Source organism: Malaclemys terrapin, chromosome 9 (assembly GCF_027887155.1).
Source record: "Malaclemys terrapin pileata isolate rMalTer1 chromosome 9, rMalTer1.hap1, whole genome shotgun sequence".
In the NCBI taxonomy this organism is placed as follows: domain Eukaryota; kingdom Metazoa; phylum Chordata; order Testudines; family Emydidae; genus Malaclemys; species Malaclemys terrapin.
In genome coordinates, this window is record NC_071513.1 from 23,936,541 (window position 1) to 23,951,426 (window position 14,886).

The 14,886-nt window shown below is 43.9% G+C and overlaps 1 protein-coding gene across 1 annotated transcript in view; it reads left to right on the plus strand.

The window, feature by feature from the left end:
- The window catches only part of AR (androgen receptor), a 123,576-nt gene extending 109,026 nt beyond the window's left edge, over positions 1 to 14,550 (plus strand). Inside the window, exons 5-8 of the mRNA XM_054039635.1 lie at positions 1,705 to 1,849; positions 4,495 to 4,625; positions 5,366 to 5,523; positions 6,885 to 14,550. Of these exons, the coding sequence (XP_053895610.1) occupies positions 1,705 to 1,849; positions 4,495 to 4,625; positions 5,366 to 5,523; positions 6,885 to 7,040 (590 nt within the window). The 3' untranslated portion in view covers positions 7,041 to 14,550. The remainder of the gene's footprint in view (positions 1 to 1,704; positions 1,850 to 4,494; positions 4,626 to 5,365; positions 5,524 to 6,884) is intronic.
- Positions 14,551 to 14,886: the final 336 nt, after the last annotated feature.

A 14,886-nucleotide genomic window follows, 5' to 3' on the forward strand; every position in this document is an offset into this window, starting at 1 on the left:
AGCACAGGCTGCCATGAACAGGTCACCCTGTGCACTTCTCTCTACACTGCTTTCCCATTGAGTACAGAGTCAAATTCAAAGTCTGTTTTTTAATATACAAAGCCCTCTATGGGAAACCTCTATGGGATTGCCTCTCACTCCATGACCACGCCCTGCCAAGACTGCTACTTTCCATTGCAGCCATTAAACTGCCAACCAGCAGATGGGCTTGTGAATGCAGGAATCATTCTTCACCAGACCTGCGCCTAGACCATTTAACTGACTCCCACAAGAGATAAAAATGACCACAGATAGGCCTCCCAGCATGCAGAACTAAATGCAACCCCCCCCACACAAAATACATGTAATTGTATGTATTTTCTGCTAGCTTTCAAGCTACACCTCCTGGCAAAGAAGGGCAAAGAAAATGTGATGTTTTTCTTTTTCACTGAGGAAACACACAGATACTATGTTAATAAGGGCCACGCAGATAGCGCTAAGACCACCTTGAACTGAATTGAGGTTTCTTCATATTTCAAGAGACCAGCCATTGTAAACTATCAAATTAGACTGGAGAATTCATCTACACACCAAATTCATTGGATAAGTAGGAAAGGCTTTTTATACATGTATTACATTACTGAAAAGAGAATTTGGTTCTAAGTTAAATACTTCTCAGAAGGCACACACCTGAGTTTATAAAGCATGGAGATGATTTAAATGTATAACGTTTACTTGCATTTTGCTAACTAGTCTCACCCTGGGTGCCTACAAGTAATACTGAGTCCATCAGTGCTTAAAAGTCCTGACAATGGAAAATCCCTTATACTAATTCTGCACAGCACTATTTAAACACAAAGTGTGCTTTCATGCAGCGAAATGAAAACTGAAAGAACACATTCAATCCTAAAGCAATTACAGCATAGCAATAACACATGGTTTGTGCTCACTTGAAATTGACAGCTTCTCAGACAAGAGAAGTTTGAATTGATGTCTCATAATTATACACTTAAGACTTTACATTTGGTCACAGTAATGTAAGAATTTATAGAAAGCTAAGATCAGGATTGCAGGTTATCTATGGCTATATGTACTGATAAATATCCAGAGAAATTAGAAATAGCTGTGAATTACTGACTGTATACTCTGTGTGTGTGTGTGTGTGTGTGTGTGTGTATGTATGTGTGTCTCTCTGCGAATTGCAAATGTGCCTGTGGCTTGACTATGAATCATCCTGAGAACACTATTTTATCATTTATAAAGTTCTTTGAGACTCTCGGAGAAAGATACTATATAAGTGCAACTTACTGTCCTATTTTAAAACCCCAAGCTGTTTGTGTTTTCACCTGTTCTTTCTCTTCTTTCCACACTGAGTCACAACCCATCAGTTGCAGCTTCTGGCTTGGAGGCTTCCAGTTTACCATCAGCATATCAGTGCCATGGCTCCAAGGTTGCAATACAGCAAGGTTGCAATTTTGTCATCTGGTAGAAGGAGGAGACTGAATTAGTTTGTGTATGCAGACATCCCATACACACTGGCTCATAGTGGAACACATTGGTAATCTGGGACATATGGAGATTAGGCTGGGGGCTACCTTGTCCTAACTTTCTGAAGTCCCCAGGAGCAGAGATTGGGAATTAAAGTGCTGTATTTAAAAAAAGAAATTCTGGTGAATTGTTTGAATCCAGACTGAACTTGTGATCTCTGTTTATGGCCTTTTGTAGGATTCCGTAACTTGCATGTGGATGACCAAATGGCACTAATCCAGTATTCCTGGATGGGTCTTATGATTTTCGCCATGGGATGGAGATCTTTCACCAATGTTAACTCCAGGATGCTTTACTTTGCTCCTGACTTGGTCTTCAATGAGTAAGTGTTAAATATTTTGTATTGTTCATGTCAGAAAGATTGCAGACAGAAAGTGAAAGAGGGACAGCTATCTAACAGGCTCCCAACGAGTACAGGCCAGATAACCTCACGCTGAGAGCTGCTCACAACATTCAAAATTCAAGAATGTTGCTGATTTTCCGCTAGTTAGTCTGCCGAAATCTCCTTGAGGTGATCCAGGAACAGAAGGTGATGCTATCGAGCCTTCCTATCCTTCTTCACCAGGCCTAGAGTTTACATTCAGATAGACTCCTCATTCAGAGAAAGGCGGTGTTGACTGCAAGAGACGAATCCCTGAGATCCTGCTGTGCTTCTGAGTGCCGGTGTGGCTTCCCCTTCACTGGCAGGTGGGTCAGGGCATGATCAGATGTAGCATGACCTGAAGTGCACAGAGAAGAAGGAGGTGCTTCCAACTGCTGGGAATGTTCAAACTTTGGTTATCCTTTCCCAGACACGCTCACTACTGCTAGAAATTAATAGACCAGACTAAGAATAGCAGCTCTTTTATGAAACCTTTCTGTTCTGCCCAGCAACCAGGCTGTATTGCTCTGACGAGGCTTTTCAAAGGGTGGTTCAGAATGCTTTGTACCATGCAGTTCATTCTGAAACCACCAGCTCTCTCCTTTGTCTGTCTGCCTGTCTTCCTCTCTGCCTGAGCTCTTACACTATACCAATTGCCAGGATATCCAAGCACCTAATTCAATACATAGTTAAAACACCTGCCTTTGTCTAAGTTGCCTTAAATGAAAAGGGGTCTCCTTTAAATCAAGAGTTTGGTGGGTTCTCCTTCAGGCCTGTTGAGTTCTTAGACCCACAGCACAGTTGTATAAATGGAGACATAATGAACTTGTTAGCTGTCTTTACTGACAGCACGATAATCCTTGCAGAGCCAATAGCAACTTGCGTAATGCACCTCACAAAGTGCAAGATACGTTTGTAAATGGGAGCTTTGCATAGTTGACAACGACCTGATTATTATGGCAAATGGCCTGGATGAGTAATGACCCGTCCTGGTAATATATTAGGTATTAGTATGTCAGGTCATAAACCATCTGTATACTACATGTTCTCGGGGGCGCGATGTGACAACTGCAGGTATTTTTATAGCATGAGGCATCTGTGACCTTTTCCAACCAGAATTGTCCCATTTCCTTTCACATTATTTGGAAACCCCTGAACACCAAATCTCACTTGGCTGGAGTGTTGGGTCTCATTGTCCATGGCGGTGTCAGGGACACCAATCCCAGTGTCTGGTCTCTCTTCATCAAGGCCCCCCGAAGGAGGAGGGTTGGCAAAGCCTGGCTCGTTGCCCTTGCTTTAGTGGAGGGTGCAAGCTGAGGAGGCTGAGTACTGATGCCCAATGAGGCAGGGCTCAGTATCAATCTCCAGACAATTCCCCCTCTTCTTCCTTCTGATATTTTATTATTTTCTCTCCCTTTTTCCTCCCTCTTATCTTCCTTCCCCGCCAGGAAGCACCCTGGGTTTCTCTCTTTCTTCCCTGTTTTTCCCCCTTCCCAACCTCCCATACTGCTTCCCTTTCCCATGTCCCCCTCTTCCATACCCCTGTCTCTCACTTCTCCCATGCAGCTCATTTCTGCAGCCCTTGCTCTCATGGGCAGTCTGACTGATAACAGTAAGCATAAGGCATACTCAAATGGTACAGGGTGAGGCATCATGCCTGTTTCCCCCTCTCCCCCCACCCACCCACAATACACATCTTCAGCCAGCACGGGTGCTGTCTCCAGCACCTGCCTATCGAGTCCTAACTTCAGCTGGTGTTCTGGATACCTGCTCACTTGGAGCATTGCTCCTTCAGCTGGTAATGGCCTCTCCAGCTGCCCATACATTGGCATGAGCTCCAGGAGTCCCTGGTTTTCAGGTTGCAACTGCAGTGCTAGAAGTTTAGGCCTCTTTGTGTAATGGGACATTTGCAGCTGATTCACCTCTGTGCTTATACAGTGAAGAAATCCATAGAAAAGGTACGTGCAGTTCAGAGAATGATCAAAATAGTGTGTGAGGGGGAGAAGGGGAATTAGAGATTTAACAAGAGAATCTGCTTCCTGTCAAGGGAGCCACAATGGAACTGTTGCTTCAACGTTCATTTACCAGTTTGGAATGGTGGCAAAGAGTGTCAGAAGTTCCTGCCGTGTTACTGTCTGATTGGCCCTCCGCTAAGTTGTGGCAAAAAAAAAAAAATAGTGATCTTGAGGTTCCCCTCGTGTTGTCACTGAGACCACAGACATAGAGTGTGAGCATGGTGCTCAGCACAAAGTCTGATTCTTCCTCCGAGCACTCGCACCAGGATACACGCCTGTAGTTTGTTAAATATGGTACATGGTTGCTGACACTTTTCAGCAAGTGAGAGGGTCAGGTGAGCCTTAAAATCCCACCTGATCATCCCATTCCCTATCAAGCAGATGCTAGGTGGTATTTTGGAAAACTTTCCTTTCCTGAATTCAGGCCATGCTGCTGTTAAGATCCCACAAGAGAGAAAGACTAGCTCCTTTTCAGATAGAACATGCTAGGGTACATGCAAAGTTGTTGGGTCTTTGTCTTTTTTTAATAAATATCTCGATCAGCCTGCATATCAGACCAGCGGTGCTTTAACCTTCTTGCCATCTTGCCAGGTACCGAATGCACAAATCCAGAATGTACAGCCAGTGTGTCAGGATGCGACATCTTTCTCAGGAGTTCGGATGGCTTCAAATCACTCCCCAGGAGTTTCTCTGCATGAAGGCTCTACTCCTCTTCAGTATTAGTGAGTGGCAGCATCCTTCTCTGAGCAGATTAATGGTTGATATGCCCGGTGTGACCCTGTATGTAGTTGGTTCCCCTTAGGGTGACCAGATAGCAAGTGTAAAAAAACTGGAACAGGGGGTGGGGGATAATAAGTGCCTATATAAGAAAAAGCCCCCAAAATCAGGTCTGTCCCTATAAAAGCGGGAGATCTGGTCACCTTAGTTCCCCCACATGTCCTGGCTGTGAATGTTTGCCTCAGCCATTGTGCTGAGAGGCAGAGAGATGACTTCAGAAATAGAAATTAGATGCGATAGTGGAGCCAGCAAACACCACTACAACCATCCATCCTGCCTTCTGCATTTTGCAGGAGTCCTCCCAATGTAATTCCCTTATCTAACCTGCTCTTAAGTCCTACTCTTGATGGGGGCTTGGCCAACTCCCTTGCCTAATTGCTTTTAATAAATGGACCTGTGAGTGTGAGTGGCTGAGGAGGAAAATCTGACCACAGCTTGTGGTGGGTCTGATGTGCTACCTTTGTTTTGTAATAATGACAGCACCAAACAAAGGCTATGTTAGTAGAGGTGCAACCCGCCCCAACTCCTCCCCACGCCTCATCCCTAGACAGTGAGCCTCAATCATCCACAGTGGGAGCGAAGATGAGGGGAATGACTGGGGATGTGGGTTTTTTTCAGTCTTCCTATTGCTCTTGTTTTCGTCTCTCCGCATTATGATTGTTTCCTCTCCTTGTCCCCATGCCAGTTCCGGTGGACGGTCTGAAGAATCAGAAGTTCTTTGATGAACTTCGAATGAACTACATAAAGGAACTTGATCGTATCATATCTTGCAAGAGAAAGAATCCCACATCCTGCTCTCGGCGCTTCTACCAGCTCACCAAGCTCCTGGACTCCGTGCAGCCTGTAAGAGGGGATGAAATGGTCATAAACCTGGAAGCAGTAATAACTTTAGCTGGGGTCTAACAGACTCAGGGCTCTGAGATTTTGCGGGGGTGAGGCAAGAATCTTGCAGATACAAACAAGACGCATAAGGAGATAGCTTCATAAATGGTGGCTGTAATGTCAGAAAAGAGGATTTTGACCTGAGATTATTTCTTTAATTACTTCTCCCTTTTATTGGCATTTCTATAGGCGAGAGCTCAGAGGCAGACAAACTGTTGAGAAAGATCCTGATTCTGTGCCAGTGTCACTGGTCATAAAGAACAAGGGAGAAAAACTTTCAGGAAACAATATGATCTATAATACTGGTTACCCACAAACCTGTCCATTGCCTAAGATAACTAAACCAGATTAGCAGTTTAGCTAGCCTCAGTATCTGCAGTCTTGAAGGTATTTCTGGCAGTAAGTGTAAGGAAGTACAAGGGAATACTGCAGAGAAACTAAAATGAGCGTTTGTATTTATTTTAGGTAGAACTTGCGAGTTTTTGAGCACCGCCACTGTGGAAGGTAGTTTCGATGTTTTTCAAACATCTTGTGGGTTGTTAACTGCTCTTTAACTCTCCACTGCATACGCATGGAGGGCTTTTGGAGAAAGATACTGCAGTGTACCTGAAGATCATAAAACTCAGTCAGTCAAAGCCAACTGCCATGCCAAAGTGTGGTTCCTCTCTGAAAAGTGACTGAATAAGTGGCAATTACTCCAGGTCAAACCTGCTCATTTAGAGGTTTTTTTTTTTCTTCAAATTGCCAACTCGGCAGGTTCATCCTGAGATCTGAACATCAAGCTGGGTCTTATCTGGCTGGCACCTCATCAGCAATAACAAAAATTCTGCAGTCAGAATTTAGTTAACAATTCTGTTGGTGATACACAAGGCAGTACAGAATCCATCTGCTTCCACACAGCTGTATCTCTGCAGGGAAACAATAAGAGAAACAGATTTTACTCAGTAAAGCCAGCAGCCCTGACTCTGAACACGCTCAAGATGCTGATCTCTGTTTGAATAAGATGCCATTTGCACAGTCACTTTTCAGAGCAAAACCACAGACTAGTTAGTACCTTCTGAACTTAGAGCCAGAGCACCACAGCACTCTCACTGCCTGGATTGCTCACTTGCTCATTCTCAGGATGAATAATGGCCCCCTAGTGGCTATTCCCACCACAGAAGAGTTTGTAGCATCCAAACTGCAGAAACTATCACATCTCACTGCACTGCTGCCTATCCTGTGGTGTGGTATCTGCTAATACTTTCCTCTGTAGTCACCACAGTGTTGTCAGAGAAGTTAAATCATTCATTTAACCTTGCTACTTTCTCTCTGTTTCTTAGATTGCCAGGGAGCTACATCAATTTACATTTGACCTTTTAATTAAATCGCACATGGTCAGTGTGGACTACCCCGAAATGATGGCTGAGATCATCTCCGTCCAGGTTCCCAAGATCTTGTCTGGGAAAGTCAAACCTATCTACTTCCACATGCAGTGATGTCCCGGAGGGAATCTCCTTCCCCTGCCACTCCCTTTCAGCCATCTCCTGCCTATTCTCTCTGCACTACTGTACTGCAGTGCCTTGGGGAGTCCCCTCTAAAGATACTGTATGCTGTGAAGATGTACAGTGCCAAACGACAACCTGCTGGGATTCCTTTGATTTCAAATTTTTCTGGGGTACCTCTGAACTGAACTCCCCTCCACAGCTTCTGCATATGTCTGGATGGCTCTGCATCTCTATAAATGTTGTGGCATGGTGACTTTGTGGCACTTGTTTACACCCTTGTGCTTGCGTATTTTCCACAGTGACGTTTAGTGGCGCAGTGCCATGGGAAGTTTCAGATTGGGAGAAATTCCGCCATTTCTTTTCTCTTTAAAACAAAACAAGAAGTAGGTTAAACATGCAAGTTGGGAGGGTGGGTTATTTTTCTGACTAAGCTGGGGTATTTTCCTTTTTATTTGCATCATGTCTTCAAGAGGCATGTGAATTAAAAATGCAGGAGTAGTGAGACAGGAAGGGGACAGGGAAAGAGACCAGAGCGTGGTGAAATTAGAAAGTCTATTTCAAAATCAGACAGTCCTGTTGCGGAAAAAATCCTTGTTATTGTCTGCTCTGGTCATGCCCGCAGACCCAAATACCACACCGCTCCAGCTATACTCGCAGACCCATATACCAGGCCACTCTGGCCATACATGCTGACCCATATGCCAAACTGCTTTGGGCAAGCACCCAGACCCATGCACCCATGTGCATTCAGCAGCTTAGAGCAGCATTAAGTATTTACTCACCGAAGAAATGCCCAATTCACAAAAGTATTTGGATTGTTGTCATGTCAGTAAAGAGGGCTGGTGAGGATTATGACCTTTGGAACCCCTGAAGATTGCAGAGGGCTAACTTCCATCCAGGACATTTTTCCTGTGGACTGTGAGCCAAACTGGATCTAAGTCTGTCCAAAGACTGTCCAGTGACCTAGTGATCACATTCCAGTTTTGAACATTATTTTTCCTCCACACCAGCAAACAAAGAAATTACCCACTGGCATCCATCTCTCACCTGTGCACCACGAGTGCCTGAAGTCTCTTCTCACCTCTGCCTCTAGCCTGCTCCCCTTGGATGTCCGAGGTCTTCACTTGTCTCTGTCCGTCACCATGAGTGTCTGAAGATCTAGATTATCCAGTGGTGCTTCTCATTTGCCCTTTACCCGACCGTTTTGCAGATTCTTTCAGAAGCCAACATAGAAAAGAATCCCAGAAGCAAAGCGGTGAGAACTTTGACTCTTTGGGCTCTGTGAGGCCCAGTAACTTTGGGATTATCCCGCTCTTTTGGAAACAGTTGTACATGGCCTGAGATCAGAGGCGTCGCACGTGGGGGAGAATGCGAGGTCATGTGCCCCACCCCCAGATTTGCTGCTTGACTTATATTGAGCATGCTCACATGGACTGAGCATGCTCAGTAACACTGCTGAAGCCGCCTGCCCTCACTCTGCCCCCCCACTATTGGCAGGCATGGGTCGTCTCTGCCTGAAATTCCCAGCTATTTCAGGGAATGGTAAAGAAAGCATTTAAGAGGCCTGTTCTCTTACTTAGGGGTTCCCATGGCTCCCATTAATGTTAGTAGTTGATCTCCACCAAGGAAAGAATACACCCCCTTTCAATGTCCCTAAAATTCCTACATTTTAAAATTAGAACCCAAACAAAGCCCAGAGCTAAACCCCATGGAGATGACAGTGTGTCGTCAGACTGCAGCACACTCAGTGAGATGCCAGCTGGAGAACTCTGCCTAACACACACGTCATTCAAAATGAGAACAATCAAAGGTTTGCCATCTTTGTTTATTGGCAACTTTCAGGGGCAGTATATCAGAGAGGAATGTGTGTTTCTTCAAGGCAGATTAATGTTGGCTTGAATCATCCCCCTGGCATTCCTAAGGACACATTGGCCCACCTAGGAATTTTATTCAGATTTGTTTTTTTCTGAGGTTGTACTGCACATGCAGGATCTGACCCTTCGTCCCCTGGTGGCTTTGAGTTCCCTCCTGAGCCCTTCCCCTCATCTCGTGAGCCCATCACAGCAACAAGAGCCCTGTTGGCAGGACTGGCTTATGAACCAGATTTTTGAAGAGGTGGATCTGAGTTCATCTCATGTAATATGGCATACCACTATGCCTGTGTGATAACAGCAGATTAAATTTGCCATAAGCCTCCTTTATACACTAGAAGAGCCAGAGGTTTAAGCCTGTGGATCCCCACCAGTTTTACTCTCCTCAAGTGTGTGGGCCTTTTCCAGCCTAACACCCTTCCCAACCTCTCCTTCCTCATGCAAAAGAATTGTGGCAATTCTGCTGCTACTGAGGCCTTTCGTGGGTTGGGGGCGGCCATCAGCCTTAGAGTGAAACAGCAGCTTGTCAAGCTTCATGGTGCTGCACCTGGGGTTCTGTGCAGAGTGCTTGTCGGCACAGAAAGTGACCACACAGTTTCCCTGGTACTTTTCAATCATACTGTAAAAAAAAAAAAAAAAAAACCCTTTTCAACAGTTGTGAATGAGTTTTCATCCCCTACTGGGCGTGGCTCTGATCACAGCGTTCCTGTGCTCCTCCTTGTGAGTGATAGAATAGTAATAAGCTCTTTTTGATATCAGCCAGTTGTTACTGTGGTATTATTAATATCTTTTTCTCTTTAAAGGCTTATAAAAATGCTGAAATGTTAGTGTGATTGAAAGCAGCTGGTGCAAGGCTCCACGGACTTTGAAAATATACCAGGTTAAAAAGTTCAGTTTACACCAAAGCTTGCTTCTTTGCATTGTGGTTTTTCAGTTAGTTAACAGATTAATACAATGACCGGCTGGCTTGGCACAGCACAACTCACTCCATAATGAAATGGAGGATGTCTGGAGTATGCAGGAAGGCATGTATTTTGCATTTGCTCAAGTCCATGCAAGGGTTTCACCTTTGTATACTTAGGGAGTTGGGTTGCTTGGTACCATTCTAGAATGTCAATGGCAGACTGGCCAGAGATCTAAAGTAAATGTACTGCTTGCCTACAAACACTCCTGTTTGATGGACAGAACCACGTAGTGAACAAGCGAGAGGGAGGCCGCGGGCTGTGATAGGCACTATACACACAAGTTGCACACATTCTGTAGATGTTATGAAGTGTGAATCCTTTAGGAAAAGAGCGTGTGGCTCACTTGAAGTACATGCCATCCATCCAATACTGTACATCACAACTAAGTTGCCTTTACTGTCCGGCCTGCACCAGTAGTTTCTGTGCCAGACCAGCCGTAATGGGAAGTGAGGTTTTTCTTTGGAAGCTGTTCAATATCACTTCTTGTTTAATTTGAAAGCTGGCTTTGTACGACGTTGTTAGAGGAATTACTGAAGGATCCGGTCGCAATAGCTAGGATCAGTGACACGTTTATTGGTCTGTGTATTCACTGGGGTTTTTAAACATTGTCGTCTTCAGTTTACTTTCAGTGGCTGCTGCAGAATGGAAAAAGGCTTGAGAAATGCCAAAGCGCTGACTGCGAAGTTCTTCTGTACTTTGTTTTTTATTTTCCATTTTTATTTCTACGTTTGCTTAAATAAAACAAAGAGAACCCCACAACCCACACGATAATGTAGAAATTGTCCTTACTACTACTACACAGTCTGCTTAGCTTTTTTGTTTAATGTTGCTCCAGGAACTCATGAAGCTATTTGCTTACTTGGCAGTGCTTTCCAGAACACGGGTGCAAATAGCTTGCAAGTACCCCTCCAATTACATAGGGCTAAATTCTTCCTTTACATACAAGAGTTCAATTTCTCCTGGAGTTACAGGCATGGGGAGGCAGAATTCTTAACTTAGCAAAGGCCTGGTAACTCCACCCTCCTGCATATTACTAGGGAGTTTCATGCAGTGAGAGTAAAAGCCATGTAACCTGCAGTCTGGTTAGGGAAAAAGAAGAATGGATGGGGAGTTCAGTGTTCAATATTGATCTAACTCCACTCCCATTGAAATCAATGGGAGTTTTACTATTGACTTCAAAAGGAACAAGAGTTAGGCCAATGCTAAAATGCATTTGAAGATCCCACCCAATATGTGTTTGCTTTGAGCCATATTTGGAGGGTCTAACTCACATTATACTTAGTGCTTACTCAGGGAAGACTCCCACTGAGTGTGCCTGGGTAAGGGCTGACTGGATTCTCCTCTCATTTATGCTAGTGTAAGCCAAGAATACAATGCCTAACAAACATTGACGTCAATGGAGTTGTCCCAGTTAAGACACAGGTGAATCAGGCCCCAGGAGCTGGATCTCAGGATTAGTCCCCTCCTTACTACACACTGTAGGAACTCTCTGGTCAATCACCCTTATGATGAAGTGGCATTTCCCCAGGGAGAGCCCTGCCACTGGGGGTATGTCTACACTTTATGCAGGGGCGTGAATCCCAGCTCAAGGAGACATCCTTGCTCTAGCTCTCATCAAGCCAAAGGCCTACATGCTGGAACGCTACCTCCCCACCCCCAAGTCCTACCTCCCCTCCACACCGCACCTGGCTTTTTTGACTAAAGAGGGTATTTGTCCCGTTTGCTCTTGCCAACTGATCAAAGCAGCAAGAGCGAACAGGACAAATGCATCCTTTAGAAAAAAAAAAAAAAAAGTCGGGATGGCCGGGACAGGGCTTAAAAAAGGGACTGTCCCAGCCAAAACGGGACGTATGGTCACCCTAGTTAGCCACCTGGATACATGCCTATTTGAGATCCGAGGAATGTAGTCAGAGTGGCTAGCCCATTCTGCCATGGCTATCCTCTGTTTTAGCACACTAGTGTGAGTATGTCTCCTCACACTGGGAATCACACTCCAGATCTAAGGTTAGACGTACCCTAAAATGATATTAGTTTTATAAGTAGGTAGGCTCCATGATCCATATGTAAATGAAGGTGACTTACGTGGTATTTATCGCCAGTGATGTCAAGTGTTACCTGCCTCCTAGCAGAATAGGAGTGACCCTTCACCACTGCAGGAGCTCTGAACTGATCTATTACACACCCAGCACCTTGTAGCAGATGTCTCCCCAGCCCTTTGTCACATGCAGCTGCAGCTTCCAATGTTGTTGTCTCCCTTAATGTTTAAAACGGAAAAGAACAAGAGATATATCATTTTATATTACCAAAGATTTCTATATAAAGTAATGACTTAAAAGGCATTTTTCACAAAGTACACACTAAGAGAGATTAAATATCCTTCAATAAAAGGGGTCCTTAAGTGTGTGCCTGTGTTAGTAGAAGCTTTTATGTACTCTTTTTTTCTGGTACTATTGACCAGGTTTTGAAAGGTCCATCTTTGCATTGTGCAAATGGAGTATATACTGGCATGCTATAGTCTGGCGCCAGTATTAGTTTGCTGAGGAGCTGTATATTTCAGGGACAATATTTGCACTGGAAGGACAGCAGAGAGAAACCCATGTTGCTCCCCCCTTTGACAGCACAAAACTTCTCTTCAAGCTAAGGCAGAGAGTTGAAATGTGTTGTAAACTGGCATTTGTTTAGTAATCATATTTCAAAGTAGATCTATAGCGTGAGAGAAATATGTGCCTAGAACTGTTCTTGTAGACCGGTCTCTGCACCTTCACGTTTTGGTTCCATTTAAGAACTGTTATTACCTGTGGGAAGCAAATTGGTAATTGCACCTTGAGCTTATGTGAGAACTGGGCTGGCTCCATTGGCCTCATGCTCTCACCTAGGAAGCAGTGACCTTGGTATGCTATCTGCAGGCCACAGGGCGAGAGGTTGTGGAACCTTCCAAAGTGTGGGGATGTGGGTGGCCTTTGGAGACAGTGCGCTATGTCATGTCCTACATTTTACTAACCCACAGCTGAGGCACATGCAGATTATTGCTGCAAACTCTTTGGACGCTAGCTTCCCAGTTGCAGGGTGTCTCATTTTTAGTTGCATTTACTGTGGAGGACTAATTGACATCTGGAAAGGGGGCCTTAAAATCCAAATCCCCCCCAATCAGCCTAGCTCCATCTGTGCACTAGTCACTGCCTTGGGGAAGTGAGGAGGAACCTCCCTTTTAAAGGGACTGTGGAGAGCCTGGATTTAGATGCCTAGGACCCGTAGCTGTATCATGCACAGAACCACAGGAACCGTATGCTGAGTGGCTCTCCTTGCTGGCTGTTTTGTGTTAAAACACTGGGTTTGGGAGGTGGTCTGGAAAGTTGATGGCAAATTATTTTTTTTTTTTTTGTTAACATGTCTGTAATTAAAAGTGTTGTATATAGATATATTTTTCTTTTGTAATAAGGTTAACAGCTCATTGCTGGGGCGGTCTCCCACCCCACAGCTATTTGTGTGAAAGCTAGAAAGAATGTCATTATGGTCACTCATCTTACTACATCTGAATCAGATCATGAGGCAAACAGCTATAGTTCAGTGGGGCTCCCGAAAGGAAAAGCGTGGCAGCCCAGAGATTGATCAGACGGGTTTTTCCGGTAGAATAATGCAGCTAGTTCACTAGATCTGTTTCTACATTATGTGATTCAAAAGTGATAGCTAGGCTTTGGGCATTTGAGGCATATCATTCAAGCAGCCCTCTGCCCAGTCGCAGTATGGCCCTTCTACTGTTTTTGTTAACGCTTTCTTGTCCTTGCAAGGTTTGCAATCATGTAAAATGTATAATCGTCTTTAATTACATATGCAGAATTGTGGCTTTCTTTCAGACAATCCGCTTTAAAAAAAGGTATCCTAGTGCCCCAAAACTGACAGCTACTAAGAGCTAAATTCTGTTCCTGTGGAAGCCAAGTGGGAATTTTGCCATTAATATCAATGGAGCCAAGATTTGGCCCTAAATGTATTAATAAGGAAAACTGAGACCCACAATGTTAACTGTCATTGAGGCTTAACATTAACTGACATCCGGCTGCTTCAGTCCACAAAGATGTGGCTGAAAATGCCTCCCCAACAGGGATCAGTAAGTAAGAAATACCATGCTAGTGTGAACTTCATTTGTTTTTGCTTGTAATGAATCAGAAAGAAGCATTTCTGCTACTAAGGAAAAAACAACAAACTGACCCTAGTACAGGAGGAAATAAAAACAGAAACATTCATTTTGCTTTTGACAACTTTAGTCCATGCTTGAGTTCAGTGTGTGCACCCAGCCAATGCTAGACAGCAGGACAAACTTCATGCAGTAGCATTCAGCTCTCCTTTTGTAACCTTGGAATCTATTGTTGCTCTGAGTTTAATAAAAGGCAGAACCTTGTTTGTTGGAAAATCAGTGCATGTGTGTGTTTGTCATTTGTTTATTTCAGACATGAGTTTGGAAAATGTCATCCAGTAAGAAAAATATTTGCTAGTGGGCCTGCCAAAGTAAGTAAATAAATAAATGAATAATTGGCCCGTTTCCTAGTGTCAAAGTTGTATGCTTGGGTTATTTGTAACAAAAGCTGACTGTGGAAAATTGTCAGTCCCTTATCTTGATTGTTAATTCATTTATACATAAAATAATTAAACTTTTCATCTCAGCCTCTGGATTGTTTAAAAATTGGCTTTTATTTTATTAATATATTTATTGGAGTCAGTGTCCTCCTTTTCTCTCTGTTTCTGTTGTTGTTTAATATTTACCAGCAACTGTAAAGCCAGTCTGCTCTGACTTCATTATAAAATTGACAACTTGACCTGTAATCTCCAAGTAAGACAAAATGCTGTGTTTCTTCATTCAAAGCACGGACGGGCATTTTGCTACAATTTAGTCAGTCTTCAATTGGCCAAACTGAAGTGCTCAAAAATAAAACCACAAGTAACAAAATGTTTAATGTGGACCGGTATGATAATTACATATGTACTTATGCCCTGAAAACTGAAATC